This window comes from Nipponia nippon, unplaced genomic scaffold (assembly GCF_047370975.1).
Source record: "Nipponia nippon isolate SJK-2023a ecotype South Korea unplaced genomic scaffold, ASM4737097v1 scaffold_1, whole genome shotgun sequence".
In the NCBI taxonomy this organism is placed as follows: domain Eukaryota; kingdom Metazoa; phylum Chordata; class Aves; order Pelecaniformes; family Threskiornithidae; genus Nipponia; species Nipponia nippon.
In genome coordinates this window covers 25,147,797-25,175,049 of record NW_028262290.1, presented here as the reverse complement: position 1 = coordinate 25,175,049, position 27,253 = coordinate 25,147,797, and the positions used below count along the sequence as shown (strand labels likewise).

Genomic DNA, 27,253 nt, shown 5'->3' with positions numbered 1-27,253 from the left:
TGAAGAAATATTCTTATATATACAAAATAAAATCCTCTAAATGTGGTAATGTTCCTGATTTACATTTAGGGCATGATTTAATCCAATTGCAGTTTAACTGGAGGCAGTTAGTGTTCTCTTAAAGGCAAGTGCAGAAACTGACAAATCTTTTTTCACATATTTGTACCCCAAAACAAATACTTGGGAAATGGTCAGGGTAGACTTTCATGAAGAGTTTTTACCAAGTAAGTGTTTTTTTTATAGCTGAATATCTCTCATATAGCTCTGTGCTTGAATTTAGCTGTTGAAGTTGATGGAATTACACACAATAGAGCAGACCTGTGTTTAAAGATAACTGGACAAAGTATTTTGTTCTGGTAGTAATGAACCGCACATTTTTAAATACAGGAGAGATTATATTCAAATATGTATATATATAATATGTATATCTCTGACCTTGCATGGAAGTCTAATTCTAATCCCATGCCATATAGTGTTATGTTCCTGATGGGCACTCAACTTTGTCAGTTTTGTCTTCCCCAAATGTTGAGATGCTGAGCTTGAAACAATAGTAGTATAGATACAAAACACAGTGTCCCTGCGAGAACTATTTAAATGGTTATCTTTATTTTGCAGTGCTTGAGAAGTTTCCTTACAGTCTCTATCCTGCTGTTGGAAGAGCTGGGTTGGATTCCAGAAAGAAAGATGATGTGTGATGCGTTTGCTGCAGTCTCTGTGCTGCTACAGCACATAGGATTACAAGTTCTGATTGTTTAGATTTTGGAAGGCCTTTGATGGAAAAGCCAAGGGGCTGATATACAGAATCTTACGGCATGACACAAATACATAGCTACTGTAAATATTTTAAAACTTGAGGAATGTTGGTTTGTATATAGGAATGGTATTCTGCCTGGACATAAAGTATCAAGTAGGAAGAGTAGATAACTCTTTAATTTGTCATTTGTGTCGGTGAAGGGAGAACGGTTTGAGGTAGAATAGGGGAGAGAATGGGTCAGGGCAAAAAACCTAATTACACACCAAAATTTTATTCTGTTAAGATGACAGAACTTTTTCCTAAAAATGAGAGAGAATACAGTCTGCAGACTAAGAATTACTTTAAAAGAGGGAGGTGACTGTGGACACTAGTGCCAGCTTTGCTATTCGGTTAAGCAGTAGAAAAGCGTATTGCTTTGTGTTGCTATTTTCCAGAACATATTTGCAGGCACTACTGTGGATGATTTACTACTCTTAATTTCCAAATCTGTGCATATGAAGACTTTGTTTAGTCATAGTTTTGAAGGCAAGTTAAGCATGATGGGCTTAAATTTAGTCCTGCCAGCTGTTTTATTTGCCCGCTAGTTAGGTACATGATATGCTGTCTTTCTCTTTTCCCTTGTTCTCATGCTGTTAACACGGTGAAATGAAGAAAATCTTTAGATCCTTATAAACTGAAGCCATCTGACACTTCATAGTTGTCATGCTATCCAAATGGGTAGATTACTCAAAATGTACTCCCTATGCTTTGGAGCACAGGCCTGACTTTGGTGCTGCGTTCCTCTCTCTGAGAAGCTGGGATTAAGAGTTTTTCAGTCATGGTTTTGTCAGCATCGGAAATTTTGTTTGGGACTGGGGAATATAGGAAATTGTGAAGTGAGAGAGTGTTTGTGTGAGTAAAAAGAGTAATAAGTATCTGGGGAAGGAGAGAATTTATAGGCAATTTTTTGATCGGATTGACTAGGGGATCCTAATTCTTACCTGACTTCTGTTTTTCTCTAATTTTGGTCCAAACACAAAAGTATGTGGTGTTCATACGTTTAAGTTTTGTACAAATATCCCATGCACTGGGAGGGGATTAATGCAGAAAAAATATCCAGTCAAATACTGTAAGACCTTATTGTGATACCTAGAGCTTAAGATGGACCTATTTAGATGCAAACTGGAGAAAAAAGAATGACAAAAATTTGAATAGAAATGCTTTTCATGAGTTTCCAGGTAATTGGGAATGTGGCTGGAACACCGTAGACCTGTGTTGCCTGAGCAAACGACTAACTCATGACAGTATTTGGCTGAAAATGTGGGCGAGCAGTTGAGAAGAACTCAAGTTACAGTCTAGAGCACGTCACTGTTTTAGCTTGAAGTTTTGGCATACAGACACTTGGAGTTTGAATGTGTCTTGGCTAAACATGCTTGATCTGTTTCTAATATCCTGTATAGTTCTTGGTCATCCCATTCTCTGTGTATGTGATCCTTGTTTAAGTTTTCTGTCCTCTCCATGCAAGTTAAGGTGCTCCTTATCTTCCCTGTTTGGTGGAGGAAGATGTAAGGAAAAATGCTTTTCAGTGGTTTGGATAATGAAAGTTATTACTAAGCTTTTCTAAGAGAATGTGTTGATAGCCAGGTTCCATAAGTAAAGATCCTACTTTGTGGACCCTAACCTCCACCCATGAAGTCTTCTTCATCCATGAAGGGCAAAGATGAATGATGACTTCATTACTCTTCCATTACCATCTGCCTCAGTGACATGAAATAACTTTGCATGCTGTTTTTCACAACTTGATACAAATGTTATTCTAGATTAAATTCCGTGATTGAAAATGCTACTTACAGTTTTTTCCTAATATTTATTATTTATGATCTCTAATGTTGCATAGAAAGAAGTTTTTGCCTTGTACCTACAGGAGCAAGTGAGATTGCGGAGACTAATTAAAAGCGGAATAGACTTTTCTTAAAATTCCCTCTAACCAAGCAGAAGGTAGTTCACCTACATTTTATGAAGTTACTGCGTGACAAATGCAATAGGCATGTGTGACTACATATGGAATGGGAGATTATTTTTTTTACGTATGGAATGGGAGATTATTTTTCAGTGGCAAAAAACATCCTGCTTAGAAAAGGATAACTCCATGACATATGCAAATATATGTGAACGGGTGGTTCCTCTTCCTAATCTTCTTGGGTTTAAAATATAAAATATATATTTATATAAATATATAAAATATAATACAAATTTCAAAATATTTCAATATGCTTGATTGAAGGGCTGGGCATGACTTAATGGCATCCAACAGAGATCATAATGCTGGTGCAGAAGGAAACAGAATAACTCATCTTCTATTTGAATTGTTTCCTGCAGTTTCGCTTCTGTTGTATTGTCTCAGGACTGTATCTGGAGTAGCATTTCTTAGCTGTGTCACTGCAGGAAAGCCAAGTCTTAAGTTGTTATGTTGCATGCAAGCTGTCTTATCCTAAATTTATTTTTGGTCAATTTGGCAGATGTGTATTGCTGTATTTGTACTGTCCTATACAGTCGCTTGTGGTTTCTCTGTATATTTAAAACAAATACTTATAATTACATATACTTACTTACATTGCTTTGCAATGCTTACATTCTGTTGGCATGTGCTGACATTTCTATAGGGATGTTTTGTGCAAGTGTAAGTGATTAGTCTATGTGTAGATTTGGAGCCGAGAATCACATAACGGATTTGAAAGCAATGTGGAAAATGCAATAATCATACGTCCTTGATAGCTTTAACTGCCTTTGTTATTAGCCCACCTGTACAGAGTATTATAATACTATTATTTTGTAGTATTATTTTAAATTATATAGTAGTTTAGAGTGAATTTCGGAAATATTTCCTTTCGTTGCCCAGACACGTTGTATCTACTTAAAGACCAAGATAAACATAGTGGTTTTGTTATTTTATGACTGTGTCTTATTTTAAGAATGTCTATGGCTAGCTATCAGCAGGATCAACTGAAACTTTCATTTTAGCAGCTGCTACAAAAGCATGATAGTTTAAAAAAACAACTGTTCTGAAAAAACTTTCTCATAGAAGTACATTGGTTGTATTTAGGTAATTGCTTTTGGCACCAGCTTAAGTAAATTTAAGTAAAAGTTCATCCATAAAATTATCTGACTTTCTCAATCCACTTGAACCTTGATCTGTTTTGGTATAATGTTCTGGAGTTGGTAAAGATGCTTTATGATTGGAGTCAGTAACCCCAAATGGGATTACACCCCCTTCTTCTGATTCAGAATTTCCTGCTGTTGCAATATGTGCTGTTTCACAGAAATGGGGAGTAATTCCCTCTCAGGCGCTCATCTTGAGATTGCTGCGAGGGAACAGCCTTAGTGAGGTATTCTTTCACTGCTAAAGACAAGGCTTCGCTTCTGTTGTAAACTTGGTTCTCTCTCAATGAGTTTAGAAACTTGTTCTAAATAATAACTTCAGCTTGAAGCTCTGTTTCCCAGGAGAGTGCATAGTTGTCTTCTTAAAACTAATTTTTGCTTGAAGAACAAACCGACCGCATGGCGATTTTCAAGTTGTGGAATAGATGCCCGTTATACTGCAGACAGTTGTGCTTTCACTCAGAGCCTTTTCTGTTCTTTTCAAATAATAATAATAATAACAACAACAACTATTATTGTTATTATTAATCTTATTATTTTATTGTATATTATTATTATTATTATTATTATTATTATTATTATTATTATTATTATTAAATTCCTTATTGAGTGGACAGTAATAAGTCTGCATCAGTCGGCTGCAAAGTGTGGTGTTGTTTGAGCCCTGTCCCCCATAGGCAAGTTGCAGTGGGGCTGCACTCTGCTTTGAGTTCATCCACGCATTGCCCTCACCACCTGCAAGCGTGTGCGTGTGTGCTTAGTCCTCCCTTATAAGAAAACAATAAGAGCAAGGAGTACTGCAGTGAACACTTCTTTTCTGCTCTCATTTCAGAAAGGTTTCTACCTCCAAATCTGTCATGGCTTTTCTTAGATTATCTGGTTTCAAGCTATGTTGTTATTGTAGCAGAGGGCTGCCACAGATTAAGTCCTTCTACTGCAGGGCAGCATCCCTGGAAAACATGTTGTTTGCAGTCTTTCACGCCAGGCCTGGGAGGATCATGACATTAAATTGTAGGAATACCTCCTCTGAGTAAATCTGAGGCTTTTACACAGGGGGCCTGCTGTCCAAATTTAAGTGCTTTTGAAGGAGGAGAGGTTTTGGAGTAAAGGCTGCAGCATGTCTGTCTGCTACCAAGAAAATCAGCCTGTGCTGGAAAGCAAGCACATGTTGAGTTAAGGCTGGATAAGAAAAAAAGAGAGTTGAAACATCTGAGAAGGAAAGAGTAAGATGCTTTTCAGATTTTGGATCACAAGCTTTTCCAGCTTCTAAGGCATGACACTTCTGTTTTTTATAATATACACATTTATAAACATTTCAGTGTATTTTCTAAATTTCAAGGGTTTTGGTGCATTCTGGTTGGATATATGGCAATACAATGGATATGACTAGTAATTTATCATGGCCCTTCCTTGTTTAATACAAAGGGGCCTTTTAGTTGTGTTACCTGAGTATGTATTTGGTTGGATGAAAAAACACGGTTGTCTGATGAGCACTTGATGCTTTTTGTCTTACCATGATCTATTTGTCCATTATTTTTAATAACCGGTGAAAACATACTAAGATTTCTCTCATGAGAAGGGGAAAATAGAGATCTTCATGCCTGGGCCCCAAGTTAGTTCGTTGCAATGTTAACTGCATACTTGACAGCATAGGCTCTCGCCCTCCAGGGGTGATAATAAGAAAAACTCATTATGTTCTCATTTTCCGTGCTGGAGTAGTTGTCCTGTGACGAACGAAAGCTGAGATAATATGCCAGGAGATCCTCGTCCCTTAGGGAGAAGAAGGTGGTAGGAGGAATGAGTATTTTTCACCTTTTTCTAGATTCTACAACTCTGAGACCTGTTTAACATCAGCCGACTAGAGAGTGGGAAGCGTCCCTTCATGTATGGCCAGTTCTGGGCAGGACACAGGCGGATGCTCCAGGGTCTCCTTCAGTTTTTCCTCACTGATGAACTGTCATGGGTTGGATGCTTCCACCCTATCCCAAGGGCACCCTTTACTGGTACCAGTTCTTCAAAGATTCCTGGGGCACTGCAGCAGCTCCCTGCTCTTGTTTTTGTCCTATTGCATCATTTTACCACACAGCCTGCTCAGCTCAGAGTTCTCGTCCCTCCTTGACCTCTCCTTTGCAATCATAGATCCATCAGCCCTTCAGCTTCACGTCCAGTTAGGGAACTGTCTCACTTCTGGTATTGGTCTGATGCTGCCTGTCGACATTTGAAGAGTTCAGATCGGAAAGTGGGTGTTCCTGGAGATACGTATACTACTATACTCTACTGTAGCCCCAAAACTTTCTTTGCAGAAAACCCATATGGGACTTGCTACCATGTTGTTTTTAATTTAAAATATCCTTATGACTAATGGAACTATAAAATACCTTGTCATTGTTGTAGCACATAGGGGATCTAGTAATAAATCAGAGGTCCTCTGTGGCAAGAACCATAGATATATAATAAAACAACAGCCTCTGTCTGGGAACACTTTAGTCAAAGATAATATTTCTTCCTGATGCACCCAAAAATAGGGTTAATCAAATTTCATGCCTAAGGGCTTAAACAGCTGGAACGTGAAAGAAATTTTCACCATTCTGCATTTTAGTAGTCCTGTATCTCTGGGAAGTATGCACTTTGCTAATGTACAAGACAAAACCTTTCATTTAAACATTTCTCACAGCATATCTAATTTGATTTAAGCAGTGATTTGAAGCAGTAGGATGCATTTGGTCATCCCAGATTTATATTCAGTGACTAAGAGAACGATGTTTTAGTTTTATTTGAAATGTTTCCTTCCTCCCGTTCTAAACTAAAAAGCCAAATTTATGACAAAATCATTAAAATCCTTAAATGCTGAACTGACTTTTCTGATTCAGTGTTTTCATGTAGATAAGTTTTCTCATAATTGCTTTTCCAGATTGTATTGGTCAGCGGACATCTGGACAGCTGGGACGTTGGGCAGGGAGCTATGGATGATGGTGGTGGAGCATTTATATCATGGGAAGCATTATCACTCATTAAGGATCTGGGTAAATATTTAATTTTAAAATATTTTTAATGCATTACATTTCCAGGACATTTTGTATATTGTCTAAACTGGATTTTCTATTTTATTCATTCCTCTGAGTGCAAATATTCATACTTAGTATAAATATTTTGAAAGTTTGTCTGTTAAACTCCTTCTTTCATCACAGGGGTCATCCAGAAGCAACACATCAGCCAATGGTCTAGAAAATGCTTTGCGCCTGCATGGTCACCATCATCATAGAATGAAAGTTCAGTGTAAGATGTAATATCTAGGCATCTTAGAAGGAAGTCACTCCTTTTCATTTTGTCTTAATGACTTTGTCCCTGTTAATGAAGATGAAGCTTCATGAAATCACAGATAGCCTTCTGATATTGTTCTCTGCCTTTTAAGCAAACATTGTCATTCAACACGTTCCTAAATCTTTCACTGTCCTACATGTTGCTTTGACAGCGGCTACTCAGTTAATTTAATTCCCAACCCCTTACCTCGCTCTTGATAACTTCTCAAGACAATTTCACCTATCTCTCTCAAGAGCATGTAACTAGGACTGGATCCAGGCAATCATCCTGCCTCTGTTCTCTTCCCTTTCATTTACATGTAAAGATATTCAGCAAAAATTATTCTAAACTTCACAGAAGTTCATATTTCCAATGTTCTCAGCTTTGCACTTGAGGGCTGATTTCCTGATTATGCAGCTTTTATGTTGCTGTATGCTTGGGCTCTGCTTTGGACTGTGACAGCTGATTTCCTTGGCAAAGGTAATCCAGGTCAGAGGAAGCACACACTTGAGTCTCATCACTACAAGGATACACTTCTGTCAAATTTGGCTTAACCGTGGTGATCTGTCAGATGTTGTGGGCTCATATGTCTTGTCAAGCAACGTTTGACACTGAGGCCTTGCACGCTGTAGTATCCTGCTACAGCAGGTTTGTGGGATGCAGAGCAATGTTCTGTTTCCAGGGATCACTTCTTTGAATCATTCTTGGTAATCAGCAGGGTGGCAAGGTGACTGCGTTCTGGAATTTGGTCTGTAGATCAGCTGGACTCTTCTGAAGTTGATACTCTAGCACACAGGCTGTCAACCCTGGACTTGCTGGTCTCCCTCCTCCAGAATTTCTGCTCAGCAGAAGTATGTTGAACTAAACCCCCATGCTGTCAATGCTAAATGTAGATAAAAAAGGAGAGAAAGAGGAAAAGGCAGCTTCTAGCTTGGATATATCTGTTCCAGTAGTGCTATGGATAAAATACCAGTGTGGACTTGCTCAGCCTACTGCCTTCTGGTTTGCATAGCCCCCCTGTGTGGGATCTGAAAGGCCAATTTCTTCTACACATGGGCTTCGTCTGACTTGTGGGTAGAAGTGGGCTGCAGACAGTGTGTTATTGTAGAAGGGCATGGTCTGCATATGCCTACCTAGGGTGTGTTTGGTGGGAGAGATGGTCCACAAGGTAAGATGAGATAGGGCTGGTGTATGTGCAAGAGGGAGCTGTGGTTGCACAGTCATCTGCCTGTGTTCTCCAGACGCTCAGCCTCTCAAAGTTTGGTCTGGTGTCCTGCTGTTCCCAGTCTGCTCTGACCTAGTGTGATTTCTGGTCTCCAAACTGCAAATTCCAGTCTTACTGCTTGATCTGTAGTTTTTTGCTGGTTTTACTTCCATATGGGCTTTTGTCACTATACCCCTCAAAACTAGTTCAAACCAGACTTCTTAGATTGTCAAATTGATACCCAAGGATGCTTTTCCCCCTTCATCAGGAGGAGTCTATTTTTCCTCATTATTCCCTTTTTCCAGAACTGTAACCTGTGGTCAAGAGGAATGCACCACGTATTCATTAAAAACTAAAATCAGCTGCTGCTCCTGCTCTTAGGTCTGCCAGAGTTTAAATAATAAACTAGCTTTCCCTGCTTCCAGTCAGAAGGATTTGTGCACTTGAACAATCTCAGTGTTTCTTGAAGAGCTCTTTGTAGACAAGCTCTGTTATGTGATTAGCCACTCTCATACTGCAGTGGTGAACATCAGATATCCCTGTGAATTCCTATTCCTTTATTTTGCATTATTTGAACCTCTTATCTCTCGTTTTCCCAGCCTCGGAATGATTAGAATATCAGTCTGTGACCGAAAACAAAGTGCATCTGTTCTAATTTTTGGTCTTTTAAAAGTGAACTAAAGAGGCCAGGCCTACTCCTTCTTTTAGTGTTTTTTAATCTTTCTTTTATGATTCTTGGAAAATTATCTATGCTCCCTACACCTTCAGGAAAAAAAAAATTACGCTTCTGTGTTTACTGACTCTATTCCATTCAGAATAAACTGTTTTGTGTCTCTTAAGGGCAAATTCATGGTGGCATTGTATAATTCTGATTCACTGGGTTTCCCTTCACGCGTGACTGAAACGCATCACTCTGCTTGTTCAAATATGTGATTTCCTCTGGTAGCAGCCTGTGTGTTTGTGGTGAAATGCTGTTTTCTCAGTTGGGAAATGCCGGAGCCGTTGCTGATGCCCTCTGTTGTATTCAGCTCTTCACGTTATACCAGCGTCTGCAGGAACGTAAGGCTGCGAGAGGACTTCTGGGTCATCACATCTAACCTGTAGATAACCATGGGCAATAGGGCCTTTCAGAAACTGTCTTCCATAGTAGATTGGTTAATGCAGATTTTGTATCTTACGATGCACGTAACATCTGCCAAAAAGGACAGCAAAATAACAGATGTGCAGATTGTGTGAGAAACAAATTAATGACTTCTATTTAAAATCAATTCCATAGATTGTGTTTTGAGCGAGCATTATATTTTGAACTGTGGAGACTTGGTTTAATATCCGTTTGGACCCTGATAAATTTAGTCTCAGACTAGTCCACCAAATACATTTGAGATGGGGATAAGGCAACTCAACTGGCTTGTCTGTATGCATGTGTAGAATTTTTTTACTGTGTACTGGGAGTCTTAAAGCCATGGTGCATTGTGTAGCCATAAAAAACTGTGTCTGCATTTACCAGAGTATAACTGATCTTGCAGCTATGGTGATAGATCTTAAAGCTGAAGCGAGCATTCTGAAATACGAATTCTAGAATATGAAGTTTGTGTCATGTAGTGAGAAATACTGCCACTACTTCTGCCATGGCCCAGAAATGGTTCCATGGTTCATGGTTCCATGAAAGCAAGATATTACTACGCTGTTTAAGCAGTTTTGTTCAGTGATGATCTAACAGCACTTCATCATAGTATCACTGTGACCCTTGGATGTGGCTGGTGGAGACAAGTTATGCCTGTTAATTAGGATTTAGATAATTCGATGTAGTACTTGAAGAACGATTATAGTTTAAATACCATTCCATACTTTCAACATAACCTCCTCCCTGAACCATTTAGTAGCTATTGGCTTAGGACCAAATACAGGAAATTCATTGAAAAATCATTAAAATTATAGTTTAAGATGGTTATATTTTATATTAAGCAGTGCAGTTTGTTTCCTTGCCTCAAGTAAAATTTTTTAACAGTTTTTGCTTTTATTTCTAGGTAAATCAGTTACTTAATGTGTTAGCCTTTATATTTCCTGAATGTTCAGTGTTAGCCTTTATTTTTTTAATTGAGCTGGCAGTTTCTGTACCACATTGGTATCTTTTTTTCTTTCTGGTGTTTTTGTAGATTTTCAGACACCGTAATAGTTACACGTTCCCTACAAGGACACGTAATAGTGGCACAATCTGAAGCAGTTTTACACAGTCTTCAAAACGTCGAAACTTTGGTAGGATTTTATTTTTTCCATTTCACTTTTTGACTCACATAAACGTTGTTTCTTTTTGAGAGAAAGGCAACTACATGAAGGCCAGAGGGAACTGAAATAGTTTTGCATTATATTACCAAAGAGTGGAATAAAAAGATTTAATTCATGTAAAATCCCATGTATACATCTCAAAAGAGTAGTACCTTATAAACATAGGGCCAGATTGTGAACTACTGAAGTTTTTAAATACTGTTTAGAGCTATAACAATTCAGTTAGACCTCGAAAGTACAAGAGCTAAAAAGTGGAAAGTTTCAAGTTTGAATACTTTGCTTCTAATAGCTGTAATGTCTCTCTGCCCATCTACCAGGGTGATGGGAAGGGGGCACCTGCTGGAGGTGCCATTCCCTCTCCTCCTTCTCCAGGGAGGAAGCACAGGCAGCAAATTCAGAGGAAATGCTGACTTTTAGATGGTTACATTTCAGCAAGGTGAATCTTGCTCCCAGTGGCTTTTCCACAGCCACCCTGTGCAGAAAACTGAACCCTACCTCTTCTCTTCCCTGTGGCTGCAGCTTCACTCTGAAAACAACGCTTTCAGCAACGTACAGTTAAATGTCAGTACCGGCTTGTGCACCTGTTGGTACCAGCACTGGCTGTAGACGTCTCCTGACTGGAGTAAACAGAAGTGTTTTCTTTAGTGCACCCGTATCAAATTCTCCGTATCAACTATACTCTCACAGCTGCTTGTTTTGCCGGTAGCTAAGCTCAGACAAATTCAGCAACTGGTGGCCGTATTGACTAATGTTTTCCAAAGGGGTCTTTTCTCCTGGTTAACGCTGAAGTTTAATGAAGCACAAAGGAAAGAAAACCAGTATTTTTTTCCTGGAACTCGTGAAGCTTATATGCGCCACTGATCGGCAAGATCTGTGGCGAGCTGCTTCATGGCTTATGTGCTTAAAAACTGAAGAACTGGAAGTGTTTCCATAGAGGTTGTTGGTGTGAAGAAGGATGAAAGTTTCCGCCAGTTACTGCTCTTTATTCCTTTTTCTGGGAATAAAGATGTCTTTAGAGGCGCTGAGGCAGTTCGTGAGCTGGTCTGAACTGGTAAACTCCCTTTCCTTCAGTGGAGCCAGGGCTGTTGCGATTAGCTGAGGATTTCTGATGCTTAAGAAATTACCCTTCATAACTGCAGGCAGGGTATCCGAGGCAGTAAGGTTGTGCAATGTGCAGTTTGCCTGCAGCTGTGTCTGGCAGCTGCCGCCCTCCATAGCCCTCTGCAGTTTTTAACCTTTTGATCAATTTTAACTAAATTTGATAGAGGCATAGAAGTATTTAGAATATGAAGTTCCAATATGTTCTTTGCAAATAGATAATTGAGGAGAGTTGTGTGAGCGCGTATTTGTCCCAGCTGAGGGAAAGGCAGGAAGAAACTCCGCTTTTATCCTTTCCCTATGATGACGAGCGCCTGGTTAATCAGCACATGTGTTGCTTTGGTGTAAGCACCAGGGCCTCTTTCTTTTTAATCTCTCTGCAAACTCTGTGTGATAGGTAGCAAATATTGCTACGGCGGTAGTGAGAGTGTTGTTTGGGGTAATTTAGAGATGATGGGAAGGCACTGCGGGTGTTTTAGGGAGGAAGGGCTGAGGGGTTCCCATCCTTAAGCCGAGGGAATCCATGGGGTGTTGCATGAGCTGTGATGTGGTGGCATTTGGAAGCGGTAGGAGAAACAGCGCTCGAGCATATTGGGCTTTTCTAGTTTTGCAGAACAACAGCTGTGTTGCTAATTACAGTCTAGAAACCTCAAACCCAACTTGTCTTCAGGTTGCATTTATAATTCTCCAATTTTGCATTTGTTTGTTTGTGTGCAAAAAAGGCGTCTCTGGAGATGGCCAATGCTATTTGCCTCAGCATTTTCATGTTAGTCTGGTTAATGCTCTGGTGTCATTTGAAACACAGTTTCTCTTGTCCCCACGTCACATGAGGTTTACAAAAGAAGCTGCCTTTCCAGGTGAGATAACAGACTAGTTAAGCAGCTACTCATAAAAAAATCACCATAAAATTACGCCAAATTTATTTTGGAGCCGTATTTTCCCTTTAGTTGGCTATATAGGTTGGACAGACAGCCTGTGGGACTCGATCCTGCTCTGGATGTTGGTTGCCAGTTTCTGTGAAGGAGGTATTTGTGTTCCTCTCCCACCATTTCGAGCCTCCTGCTGCGGCCATGCTGGTCTTGCTCAGGACTAATACTTGTGTACGATGTATTTGAGCAAGAAGCAGGTAGTATGTATCCGATGATTTCAGAGCTTTAGCCAGTGCTGCCTCATTGCTCCTAATCCAGCTGTGTTCCTGCATCGCTTGGCCGAGGGGCATTTCCCAGCCGAGGCCGCAGGCACGCTGCCCTGCTCCCGCCCCAAGGAGCACCCTGCCAAAGCCACTTTGCACTCCAGCGCTAGAAATGCAGGACTTCTGTCCTTAAAGGGAGCTTGAGGGAGCTCAATAATGACAATAACAGAGAAAGGTCTTTAGAAGGTGGTTGTATGGCAGCGTCAGCTTTCCAAGCATAGTATTTTGTGCCTCCTAACTGCAGTAGGGACCCCACTGGAGTCAGAGATGCAGTCAGTTTTGATGGATGAATTTCACTGCTTTCTTCTGAAAAACTTCAGACATGATAACTGTTGTGTCTCTTTTTAATTAAAACAGCTGGAGCCAATTTTTTTTTTTTTTCCTGTTGAGAAGAGAAGCTGACGGGGTCTGCTACTTGACACTACGGTCTAGTTTATTTTCAGAGTCTCATCTCTGCTAGCACAGGAGGAATCAAATAGTCAACATGTCCTTTGTTCACATCCCAGGTTTCTTTCAGCAACATTTACCCACAACCTCCCTCTCCTTGCTCAGAAATGTGTTTTCTACCTTTCCTTGGCTGTGTTTGGGTCTCGCTCGCACCATCACTGGTCAACTCTTGGTGCCCTGCCAAGCCTAGAAGTGCACACGTGTCCACCAGGTACTGCCCAGTCCATGTGTTTACAGGGTGCATCTTCGGAAGAAGCCCAGTGGCTGTGCTGTGAATTTGCCAAATCACAAACTTAATCCTCTTTCCCTTCAGTTGCTTGAACTGCAGCAGTGTAAGGCGTTGCCAGTTATTGCTATCTGAACTCCTGCCTGTGTTGAAGCAGTCAGTACAGACTTCAGGAAAGACTGCGCTCCAAAGACCACTATAGTGATGGATTGTGATACAGAGTAAACGTTTCCCCACTTTTTGCTGTTGTCTAGTGCACTGAGCTCATGTTCGGTCATGTCTGCGTGCCACATGAGACCAGGAAGTCTCCTGCTTGGTCTGTGCCTCCAAGTGCTTCTGGGAATCCTGGTTCTTCCATGTAGAAAAATATTTGCTATGGGGAGCTGCCAGAGCCAGCGAATACCAGGTGTCAAGTTGATGAACAGGGCACATTTTCCTCTTCCGCACCCAGGGCAGGATGCGTGATGCCATTGCTGCTAGAGCAGCCTGATGAAGGAAGGATGATTGTTGACAAAGGCTAATCCCAGCCATCACACCTTTTAGACAGCTTTCCTACATTCCTAGACGATGATCTATATGGACACGAGAAAGGGAGAAATGTATGGTGATAGGTGCTATGTGTACTTCCCCCTCTTTGCCAGCATTATGGGGAAATGGCGTTTCATGAGTCAACGTTGCTACAGAGGTAGACATGGATCTGGTACAACCAAATCTCTGCTTCATAGGATAAAGGCACAGAAAACTACAGAAATGTTTTAAAACAATGCACCTAAGAATTTTAAGGTATTACCTGAGTTACATTTTATGTAACTCATAAGTAGTTGATTAGACAGTTTTTTCCCCTTAAAACTTATTTAAAATGGAAATTGTAACTCTCCTCTGAATTATATCTGTAACTAACGCGACTGGAAAACCCTAAGACAGATTTTTATGCAGCTCACTGTAGTCTTTGTATAAAGTTACATTGCTTGAGTCCAAATTCACTGGCTAATATATAAGGACTAAAGATCTGTTTTATTGAAAAAATGTTCACTGGAGTCATTCCTTTTCTGCTAGTTTAATTGAAGTCATATAACTGCAATTTTAACCTATTTGCCAAAAATTTTGTTAAATGTTTTTCTGAATTTCCTATAGCTGTGGTGGTGTAGTTGTTTGCTGCCTAGGAGATATGTTGTGAAACATGATTAAATGACTGCTTTTACTGTAGGTTGTTTTTTTTTTTTTTCTTTTTAAATATGTCTGATATTAACTCCTTGTTCTTACATTCTTTCCACTTCCCCAAAGTTGCATATTTTATTCTGACCTTCACCTTTTGGAAATCTATTAAATCTACTTGGTATGAAATATCTGCATATGCTGTTACACTACAACTGCATTTATTCCTTCATTTCAACATTTGGTTGAATGCATATTTGGCAAATACTTAAATCTTCAATTTCCATACTGGGTTGGCATAGCAGAGGGCTGACTGCAGACGTACAAAGTTGTGAATTTGGCAGTAAATTTAGGCATACAGCCCTCCATAACAGTGTTGCCCTATGTCCTGTAGACTGCTGGTTCACTGCAAGCTTTAACTTACCCAGGAAATTCAAGATAAATTGTGTGCTTTGTTTATGTATAAAAATATTAAAAATCTGGCGACAGGGGCCATTGTGATTTTTTTTTTTTTTTTTTTTCAAATCTGTTACGTGGCTGACATGGTGAAATGCTGAAATCCTTCCCAGATGAAGTCAGGGGCATCTTATCCTTACTGTCAGTTTTTTTAAGGTATATCTTTTCAATATGGGGAGACATGTCTGGCTGGTGCATTTTGTGACTCCTCAGCTCTGAGGACAGTCTAACAGATTTGGGTTTTTTCTGATCCAAAGAGCAAGGTAGCAGAGGCAGAAGGCAGAGCTACCACTCAGTCAGGTCAAACCATGGTTGATGGTTATAATCCTAGAGAGTGAGGGAGCGGGGTCCTGCATTGCCTTTTCTGCTCCACAATTTGATGAGATGTCCAAATAGCTTTAAAGAAGGAGGTTTTCTTAAAGAGGAGTAAGGTGTGTTTTAAATATGGACAGTGTCCTCTTCCTTTTGTGGGACTTGGAGAACTTGGCAACAGGATTAGGGGCAGGGGATGGAGGAGTGCTCTGCTGGCTGGAGGCTTTGCTGTTTTTACACGTAAACAGGCAAGCAGTGTGTTTCCTTTTTTTTTTTTTTTTGTGGACATGACTTGTATTGACTGCATGACACTATACTAACCGGTTCTTTGTTTAAAACCCCACGTGCAGAAGACCACATTTGTCAGCGCTTCTCGTCTGAGCTGTCCCTGAGCTGTGCTGCCAGGTGGCAAGGAGGTGGCCCCCAAAGAAACCCTCACTCTGGCAGCGTAGCAGCCTGGCTTCATTGCAGCCCATTGCTCTGGGATCTGGGCTGCGCTTCCCTCTTCTCCCCCACATCTCCCCGGTCAAAAGGCTTAATCCGTGTTATTTTTAGTTACTAGACTTGCAAATCATTCATAGCTTTCTCCTCCACTCTTGTATATCCAGCTCTTTCCTTGATGTTTCCTCTCACGTATTCCATCGCTTTCTTAAAATAAATCTAAGTAAAACTTCTCACATTTCCCACCTCCACTCTTCTGTAAATCTGGCCTTGCTATTCTGTCGTAAACTCACCAGCCTCCCTAAAAGCAGAAAAATAAAATTGCTTGGATTAATCTCAGTGTCTCGCTGCGCTGCCATCAATGCTGCTGGCCAGCCACTGGAGCTCTGCAAGCCCCAGTCCTTCCATAGCCCGGCTCATCTCAGGCCTTGCTGTCTCCCTGCGCCCCCTTTGCAGGGGCCTGTCCAAAAAGCTGCTCCTGCTCTGTGGCTGTGGCAGAGTCGTGTCCTCTTTTACCCCCCAAAACATGGCTCTGAGCATGCTGCCAGCCTCAGGTGAGATTCAGCTGCAGTGCCCAGCTTGGCTCCTGCCTCCACTTTCATTTCCCACTCTCCAGCCCCTGACCTGCCTGATTTCTGTCTCCCCCCTCTTCTCCAGGAGACCTCATTTCTCCTTACTCCAGACCTTCAAGACTCAGAGGTTTACTTGCTTCCCTGCGCTGTCCTGTGCAAGCACCTCGTCCTCAGTGCTGCAAACAAAACCCGTATCAACAGAGAAAAATCAAGCAGATTGCATTGCATTAGACTATTTTAAGAAGAAAACAAAGGCAGTTTCCCAAGCAAGAAGCTGTTTCCCATGTCTAATTTGAGGTTCACTAGAGAATTAGAAATATATCATAGTCAGGGTTTAAGTAATACTAAAAGGTTTTTTAAAAGGTGTGCTTTGCCTTACTTTTTGACGCTTATAACTTTAATAGCCTTAGATTTTCTCTGTTGAATCATTATTTTTCACTCAAATAAAAAAAAACATTTCTTCTTAAATAAACATCTAACTAGACAGACACTTTTCTGCACAAATAGTGAGATTCGTTGTCTGAATCATAGAGGATTGTATTTCTTCATCTTCAGAGGAAAAAGTCTGGACGTCCTCAATTAATGGCATTATTACTGTCATCCTGTAAATTGCAGTTTATTGCTATAGGTGTGTATTCTTTAAAATTAGCCAGACAAACAGGATGCTAAGGGGAAGAGCTTTTTCTCTGAAACAGAGCTTGCCTATGCCACAGAATACAGAAATTAGGTAGCATTCTTTAAAATACTTGGGAGTATTGAAATCTTCCTGTCTTCTATTTCAAAAGCTGTCAGAACCCTGTCAGAAAAGCAATATAATTGAGTAGCAAATGTTAGGAATTTATGCATACTCTGACTTTATTGGGACCTTAGTTTACTGGGACCTCTAGCAGAGGCCAAAACTGCAGAGTAAGTGTGGGCTCTTACTCTGGCAATACTACGGAAGACTGCAACACCAAAACTGTGTACCGTCTATTACAAAGAAAGAAAAAGGGCTTAAAAAGTTATTGTGGCTTAATGAAAGTGACCTTATCTGATACTTCACTTGAGGTCTAGACCAGAATAGGGGATATTATAACTAAAACTATCACCGATATAAAAAATAGGCAGTGTAATGAGAATGCAATGAGAGCTAAAATATGTAACTTGCTGTGAAGCCCAGCAGTTTAATTAAACCAGGAAATAAAGCAGTCACTGAGATCCTGGAAATCTCAGAAAATCTCCTGTTTCCCGATCTGTTCACAAGTGAAACAGTTTCCACTTTAGCAGATTGAATCTAAAAGAAAATGAAAAAAACCCTCTGAATATTTGGCCAGATTAAAAAAAATTAACAGAGCTTTACTAGTTTGGAGGGTGTTGCATGCTGAAGTCAGTTCTGGTTCCATCATCTCTGCACTTTACTCGGTTTCATCGAAGTTCGTTCTTCATTAATCTGGGTGATTCTTCCTGTAATACCATTGATATGGTATATAACAACTATAGTAGTAATGACATACAGTATTGCATAGCAATTAACATCATACAGTTCAAATCATTGGCTATTCTCACCCAAAATCAAATCCCCTTGAAGTACACATCAGACTTCCCCATCCTCCCGTGTTACCCACCAAGTACACCCAGGTCCTTGAACAAAAGCAATCCCACAAATGGTTTTGCCTTTGCCCGAGGCAGGAATAACCCAGGCTGTCTTCCCCAGCATATTTTTTATGTGTGCTACAGGGACTTTATCCCCTTCTACACTACGTAAAAGTTTTGATTGGGCAGGGTCAGCTCAATTGGTAGATCCTGTAGCCTTGACTAATCAGCTGGCTTTTGCTAAACGTGTATCCCAATGTTTAAATGTCCCACCACCCATTGCTCTCAATGTAGTCTTTAACAGTCCATTGTATCGTTCGATTTTCCTGGAGGCTGGTGCATGACAGGGGATGTGATATACCCACTCACTGCCCTGCTCTTTGGCCCAGGTGTCTATGAGGTTGTTTTGGAAGTGAGTCCTGTTGTCTGACTCAGTTCTTTCTGGGGTGCCAGGTCACTGTAGGACTTGCTTTTCAAGGCCCAGGATAGTGTTCTGAGCGGTGGCATGGGGCATGAGCTATGTTTCCAGCCATCCCGTGGTTGCTTCCACCATTGTAAGCACATGGCGCTTGCCTTGGCAGGTTTGTGGGAGTGTGATATAACCAATCTGCCAGGCCTCCCCATAGTAGTATTTCAGCCATCGTCCTCCATACCAGAGAGGCTTTAACTGCTTGGCCTGTTCAATTGCAGCACATGTTTCACGTTCATGGATAAGCTGTGCAATAGTGTCCATGGTCAAGTCCACCCCTCGATCACGAGCCCATCTGTATGCTGCATCTCTTCCTTGATGGCCTGAGGTGTCATGGGCCCACGGAGCTAGAAATAATTCACCCTTATGTTCCCAGTCCAGATCCACCTGAGCCACTTCAATCTAGCGGCCTGATTGAGCTGCTGGTTGTTTTGATGTTCTTCATGACCCAACTCTAGGGTACGTGAGCATCTATGTGACGTACTTTTATAACCAGGTTTTCTACCCAGGCAGCAACATGTTGCCACAATGCGGCAGCCCAGATGGGTTTGCCTCTGCGTTGCTAGTTCCTCTGCTTCCATTGCTGTAACCATCCCCACGTTAGGCACCAAAAGACCTGGCGTGGTTTAACCCCAGTCGGCAACCAAACACCACACAGCCGCTCGCTCACCCTCCCCACCCGCAATGGGATGGGGGAGAGAATCTGGAGAGCAAAAGTAAGAAAAATCATGGGTTGAGATAAGAACAGTTTAATTATTGAAATAAAATAAAATAGTAATAATAATAAAATTGTAATTAAAAGGAAAGCAAGGAGAGAGAGAGAGAGAGGAAGAAAACCCAGGAAAAACAAGTGATGCAGCTGCTTACCACCTGCCAACCGACACCCAGCCCGTCCCCAAGCAGCGATCACTGCCCCCCCGGCCAACTCCCCCCAGTTTATATACTGAGCATGACATCATACGGTATGGAACAGCCCTTTGGCCAGTTTGGGTCAGCTGTCCTGGCTGTGCTCCCTCCCAGCTCCTTGTGCACCTCCTCGCTGGCAGAGCATGGGAAGCTGAAAAGTCCTTAACTTAGTATAAACACTGCTTAGCAACAGCTAAAACATCAGTGTATTATCACACTATTCTCATGCTAAATCCAAAACACGGCACTATACCAGCTACTAGGAAGAAAATTAACTCTATCCCAGCCAAAACCGGGACAGAGGGGATTTTAATGATGCATAAAGGGACTGCTAGTGCGTTGTACGCAAAACAGAGCAATTAAGAACGACTGTTGATACAGCTAGTCTGACCCTAAAATATGGACCAGAAATAGCTTTTTTTTTTTTTTCAGAAGGCTGCAATGTAAAGTCGCAAGAGGCTTGGGAAATTTCCGTGAAAACTGTGCAACAAAGAAGACACAGCAGGAAAGAGGTTGGGGAAAGCAGGAGGCATAGCATGGAGGAAACTCAAAGACACAGTTTCCTAAGGCACTGTTTTCAGACAGTGGATACTGCAATAAATTAAAAAGGGTGAGGAGAAGCTAGTAATAAAGAAAAGTGTAAGTGCCTCATTAAAAAGGATAGTAGTCGTGTTTAAGTTTGTCGATGCTGTGTGTGTTCCAACTTCAAACTCTAAACCTGCAGCTTGTCATCAAAGGAATCCTTTAAAACCAGAATGCCGTCACAAGAACAAGCCATGGGTGACTGGTTTATTAGGTGTGTATCAGGGCCCTCTGCTAATTGTTCAAGGAATCATTTCTAAGATAAATTTGTTGCACAGATGTATCAAGTGAGAGCGCCAATGTTGTGCAGTGTGCCTGGGAGAAAATAAATGGTGTGCAGCTAAAACATTCGGCTCCAAAAAGCAGTGGATGGGAGATGGACAATAATCTGCTGCAGTTAAAAGCACAGAGTTTGAGCTTGGTAAGGTCATTGTCTTGCTTGAGTAATTTCAGCTGGTACGAAGCACATTAGACAAGTGGAATTTCACTATTATAACATAGCTGAAGGAAGGGAAGTGTTCCACATTATTGGTATTACATCAGGGGCTTAACAGAGATCTTATTAAATATACCATCTGATTCTTGTTTACAGAAAACTATGCTGATACTTGAAATGGAAGCAGATTGTACCACTGTGTTTGATGATGAATTCTTGTCTTCTTTAGCAAAATGTGGAGTATTGGTTTTATTTTGACTTTTACGCTGTGGCAGAGGTTTTAGAAATTCCAGGCATTTTTTTTTTATGAAAAGTGCTTGCATGATAGAAATATCCCAACTAATGTCACACAGTAAATCCCCTATGTCTAATCAACTGCAAACCTGAAAAAGGCAGGGAGTGTCTTAGGAATTTAATGATTGCCAGCATCATCATCATGTATCTTACTACTTTTTGTATAAATACCCTTTTAAAGACATTCCAGGCCACAGGGTAATAATGCAGAAAAATGCATCGCTCGTGATGTTAAATGCAGCAGTGGACAAGACCTGAGGATGATATATCTGTATATACCTCTCCCTAGTAGCTCCTGAAGCAAATACATCAGTGGCTCAGGCAGTATTAGGGAGTAAGGGATCTGGTAGTGCAATTTCTTCTACTTTGGTGCTCAGTTCAAGGCTTTGTTGGGCCGTTTATGCAGGGTATCGGGAGGGTAAAGCTGGCAAAGCTCTAAGAAACCTCATGATCTTCACAGTTTCAGAGCACGTGGTGGGGGCTACAGCCATTTTCCTTTTTATTGGATACAGGTGAGCTTCAGCCCTATCTTCGTACTGCTAAGGAGCTTCTCTTCTTTTCAGCTAATGCAACTTCTTATGAATGTTCTTAAAAATCAGCAGGGGTGGGAAATAAATGCAGCTTCCAGAGTGAAGAAGTAGAAATAGACTTTAGAAATTAAAACCAGCAAGATAGTATTTTACCACTGAATACACTATAAATGCAAGTTAAAATACTTTCCCTGTTGAACTACTCACACCAATTTGCAGTTTGCTTATATGCCTCATGTAAGCTGAGCAGCTATTTGATTTGCTTGTGGGTGATCCCAGTGCCTTGGCTTGCAGGGGAAAAAATCCTTTTTCATGAAGGTGGAATGCTTTTTATATTTTCAAGAGCTGTTCAGTCTTATAACAACATGATGGCTTCTCTTGAAGAAGTCTAATTAGCCATCATACACTGTCTCCTTAGAAAATACTGTATCTTTGTACTTAATCCTTCTCATCAGTAAGGATTTATGTTTACAAAGTGGGAAAATATTTGCTGAAGGAAATTCAGTATTTACACTACTGATCTCTATTTTGATTAAAAAAAGGCACAATGCAAGTTCTTCCTCCTGGCTTATGTGGTATCTTGAGAGTGAAGCACGTTTATTTTTTTACATTACATGTGACACATGAGCATAATTTGTCTGTGCTTTTAGCAAACCATACATTCCAGTTTTGCTATGTGGGAGTGTCTCAATTCTATCAAGCATGAGCAAGATACGTAGGACATAAAATTCAGGTCTTGTATAGCATCCTGGTAAGTATCTTATCACAGGGAGATCATCCACATGTGTAAGAACATGCGTGGATTTAATAAACACTGTAATGTCTAGAAAATAGCCATTTTAGATTTAAAATTAATGTAAACTGTATATTTATACATGTGCATGTGCGTGTGTGTAACGTCTCCACATTATTTGCTGACAATCATCTTTTACATAAGTTATGAAAGAAAAGCTTTTGGCAAAATACTTCATTGTTGTTGAGGTTGAAGTCAAACTGATTAGTTAGTACCACTTCGTTACAAATCTTTTTTTCTCAAGCATTTGGTATTTTGGCTAATGTAGGCTTGCTGCTGACATCTGCAAGTGTGAGCACTCTATGATAATTTAAAAGGAACAGAAAATAGAGTCAATAAGAGCTGCATCTTAGTATGACTGAAGTGTTCAGAGCAGTCATAAACTATGTTACCCAGAGAAAATGAAAGGGCTAGCAGCCACGCCAGCACAGAGGGAATATAATATGCCAAGCGTCCCGGTGTGCTTGCTACACACGTTTCCTTAGTCATAGACTGACCACATCAATGTTTTCATTTCATCCTTTAATTTAGTAGCCCAGGTGTCCTATAGTATTTCTTACGCTTAGGATAAACCGTAAGAATGTAGAGGCTGATCAGTAAAATGCACCTTTGTGGTAAACTGTGACTATGTTTCCCAGTTAAGGGTAAGGCAGAGGGAGAAAAAAGCTACTTCATTTTTCTATAAACGTTGGAGATTTGTAAATTAATCTGTAGGTGGAGGAGGATCTATAGTTGTTTTAGTTTTGATTTTAGTTATGTGGGCTTAGAAAGAACAATTTATTTGAGTACCGGCTATCGCTTTCTGAATGTTATCCTCCTGTAAACCTCTGGTATTCTCTATATTGGGATGCTGCAGTAGGATGGAAACTGTGGGATTTCAGTGGTTTTGAGAGATGCTGAGCTCTGCAACTTTCATTTGAGTTACATCATCTCAGATCCAAGTGACCCAGGGAGGACATTGTAGGATCCCTGCACTGATCCATCAATGAATGCAATTATAACCTGCTGCACTTTGCCAAAATGGTCTATTTAAATGTTCTGGGTAACTTTAAATTTTGTCTTCTTCTGATATCCCTTTTGTTAAACTATGTAATATGTAATTTATGTAGATAAAAAGAAAAGAGGTACTATTTTATTTGTGAAACAGTTTTCCTTCATTTTAAGATTTGCTACCTACCCCTCTACATGATACACCCATCACAAAACATAGTTTTCTAGTCCAAGTGCTATTTTAGCATGCCTTTTCTACACATATTTATGCTGTGATCTGCAAGACTTCTGATTTTGTGGAGATGATACCTTGCTTAGGAACCAGTAGTTTTTAAGAAGCAAGCCAAAATAGTTAAACTTCATTAAAAAAAAAAATTGTAACTTCAGTACAGTGTGTCATATTTTTTAATAAAAATGTGCATTGAGAATATTCTGAGCCATTTTACTTGTGAGTATTGGATTTGTTTGATGTTCTTTGATCAGAATAGCTGTGTTTTTAATAACAGGTAGATAAATACTTATCGCTTTCAGATTAAGATAATGAGGAAATTAAATTTTCCTCTGTAGACTTTGTTCTGTATTTAAAATAACTGCCTCCATAGCTTATATATATATTTATTTTTTTTAACTTCCCCATTTAATTTCAGTAGAACACACAAGTGAATCTGCTGACAGAAATCTGTGAGATTGGAAGAGCTGATCTGGGAGCACCTCCGGGACTGGAAAGACTGAAGCTCAGCAGGGCTTTTTTCTTTCCCCAGCTTTAATGGACAGATGCAACGATGGGCTAGGAGAGGCCCATAAGTATCTCAGACTTCTTCCCCACAAGTGAGCTGACACCTTCTCAAGCTCCTGCAGAGCAGGAGAGATTGGCCAGGGTTACAGCCCATTGGAGCCGAACGTGACATCCCTGATCACTGACCCAAGTTCCCCTTTGGACAGCAGTAGCAGACCAAAGCATCTTGATTTTTGCCTGGGAGGAGGCAGGAGATGCTGCTCCCCTGTCTCAGCATCTCCTACCAAAGCTGCTTTCACAGCGTTGCCCTGGTGGGCTGGAGACTGGGCTTCGGTGCGTTGTATTTTGTGATATGACAAACACACCTCTATTGACCACTTAAACTGCAGTGCCATTGGGACTGTGCTACAGGACCGGCCGCTTTATGCTTTATACCCAGCACCTTTTCTTCTTTAGAGCCACGTCTTCTAACCAAGCTGCTGACACATTTGTGGTTATTTTGGGTCTAAAATCTTTCTAACTTCAACCCGATGATTGCTATTTTATTATCTTAATTTTACCTCGCTGGCCATCTGGCTGATTTGAAAAGCCAAGGAGGCTAATCCTGTACTGTCATGATTTAGGAGAAGAGCAGGGAATCCACTGGGATGTGTGCGGCGTGGTTGTCTTTAAAGTAATGAGGTTTGACGACCTTTCTGTTTACAGCCAGCAGATCAACATTTGGAAAACAAACCTTCAAACCACTTGTTTGCACTTCCTTCATTGAGAAATATTGGAAAATCTAACGTATTTTCTTCAGATTTTGACTATTCCTTGTATACTCTGCCTTCAGTTACAAAGATTGCTGGCATGTAGTGTTGAGAAAGAAATCTTCTGTTGATTTTCATCGTGTGAAGAGAAAAAAAATAATGAAGGTCAAGTCTATTTGTAAACTTCATCCATTTCAGCTAGGAAATGAAATGAGTTTTGATGGTGATACCGATATTATTTCTCCTCAGCACAGAAGTGTGTGTGGTAATTTATGCTTTATTGCTTGTGATAGTCTCCTCACTGGCTTTTCTTTTTTTATTTTTAATAGTTCTGGGGGCTTTATTTTTGCTCGAACATAATTAGCATTACACTGTACGGAGAACACTGTTTATTCTTGGTCTGTTTGCTCTTCCATGCTCTCAGGTTTGATGTCTCAAATGTATTCGCTTATGAATAGAATCAATCAAATAAATAAAGGGCAATAACTTCTATCTGTTCAAATCTGCCATGGCAGAGACAGTTTCAAAATTTATCTGAGAACCTATCTTTCTTATTGAGCTACCATAGCAAAATGTAGAATGGCCTTGTGTTTGCCTTGTTTTAAAAAGCCGTGCATACATTCAGCAGCCGATCGTATTTCAGATTCCAAAGTACAGATTGATGCTTTTCATTTCTCTGATAAAAGCAAAATAATATTGCAGAGCCCCTCAGTTCTTGAAATGGGTAAACATTTCTCATAAAAATCCAGCAGCTCATTTTCAATTAATTGTAATAAATTAACCATGACAAAGCAACAGTAATTCTCAGGAAAATTTGATTTGGATGTGCTGAAAGCAGACACGCGTTACTTGCAGACCCTCGCAATGACAGCAGCATATGTTTCAGAAATCTATCAAGGCAGTTATTTTATGTTATGGTTTTCAGACACCTACAGTATGTCCCCTAAACGTGCTTCTCTTGTGCTACTGCAGCTGGTAGCAGCACCACAGCAGCCCACTCCTTCCTCGCGTGGGCTCTCTCCCCGCACCCCAGTCCTTCCCCCCAAACAAACAAAAGTGGTGTCAACAACAAAACCCACACTTGAAATAGGTTGTGTTTGGTGAAGGCAGAGATTCTGAGTGGAAACCCAGGCTTTTCGTCCATTGTGGGGTGGAGACCAATGCAAAAAATGCTCAAATATAACGGACATTTAGTACTAAAAAGAATACTTAAAATTATGTTTTAGGACTTCGCCCAAAAAGGACTCTGCGCTTGGTGCTATGGACGGCAGAAGAGCAAGGAGGAATAGGTGCTGAGCAATACTATCAGTTGCACAAGGTAAATGATATCTTCAGATGATTTGCTTGACAGCACTTTTATCCCTGGTCTTGTGACTTGCATATTATTTTTGTCAAATTGTTCAGCTTAATATCTAATGAAAAATAGAGATTCCAGTTCTGCCTGAAAGTATATTTTCTGGTTTTAATCATAAATGTAAACTTCATTTTACATTTAACAGAAAGTGATGCCACCATGCATATAAGTGTTCCGCTTGACCTAAGATATTCTGTCACAAAACTGTTCTGAAATAGATATTTCATGATGATATCTGCCATAGCTTTCAAACAATGCTAACTTTCTGAAAATGAATGATGAATGGTCCACATATGTTGGCAATATAAATTTTGTTTGCCTTATATATTTCCGCTTCGTTGCATTTTCCCATAATATTTCACAATGTAAAAAATAAAATAATACAAAGAAAAAATCTTTGCTATGATCTTAATATGTGTAGTCTAAAATACTCTTTGCCAATTATTAGTTTTATGGAACCTGGAACGTTTTGAATGGTTGATTTCTGATGATGCAAGGAACACACAAACTCTGTGACTGGTTTTCAGGATAAAAATATTGTATATTGTCACATCTGTCTCTGCTGCCAACAACTGCCTTTTCAATGTACATCATGACATAAAGGGCAGTTGCATAAAACTACTTCAGAGGTAAGTCTTGGGAATATGTGTGGATTTTTTTTTCCCAGAAAAATTTTACTGTAGCTGTATAACTAAGCTAAAGTAGTTATCTTTTATTCTGTTCCCTAATTTAGTACTGTTACTCTCAGCCATGGTTAATATATCCAAGGCAGAGACAAGATGAATGCAAATGTGTTTAGGAAGTCACATGCTGTACAATAGTATGAAAGCAGACTTACAAGCAATTCCTAAGAGTATGTTTTTAATGGTAAGTAACCTATCAGAACAAATAAATGGAAATTTCACTTTGAATCAAATTCATTGTGATGAACAAAACTAAATCAATTTGCATCTGCAATAGAGTTGTCAGAGATAGCATTACAGTGGTTATGGTTTTCTGGCTAATTGATGAACAGTCAATTATCCCACTAACTTGTTTAAAATTACTAAGTGTATTTAACTACCCATATATAATGTAGTTCCTCCTTATATCTCCAAATTATAGGGATAGCTCAGCTCTCTCATTTGGAAGAAGAGGTACCTAAGAGCTTGCTTTCTTAGCTTCAGGGAGGTGACAGGGTTGCAGTATAGTACGTATTAAGGACTCTGGATTTACCACTGGTACTCTGATGTTCAGCAGGATTAAACTAGAAGGAAATGTT

General features: G+C 40.1%; 1 protein-coding gene across 5 annotated transcripts in view; it reads left to right on the top strand.

The window, feature by feature from the left end:
- Nucleotides 1-27,253, top strand: part of CPQ (carboxypeptidase Q) — a 167,657-nt gene that overhangs the window by 98,733 nt on the left and 41,671 nt on the right. For all 5 annotated transcript variants that reach the window (XM_087734969.1, XM_087734961.1, XM_087734979.1 and 2 more), the window contains 2 exons: nucleotides 6,804-6,915; nucleotides 25,865-25,956. In XM_087734969.1, coding sequence (XP_087591095.1) covers nucleotides 6,804-6,915; nucleotides 25,865-25,956 — 204 coding nt within the window. The remainder of the gene's footprint in view (nucleotides 1-6,803; nucleotides 6,916-25,864; nucleotides 25,957-27,253) is intronic.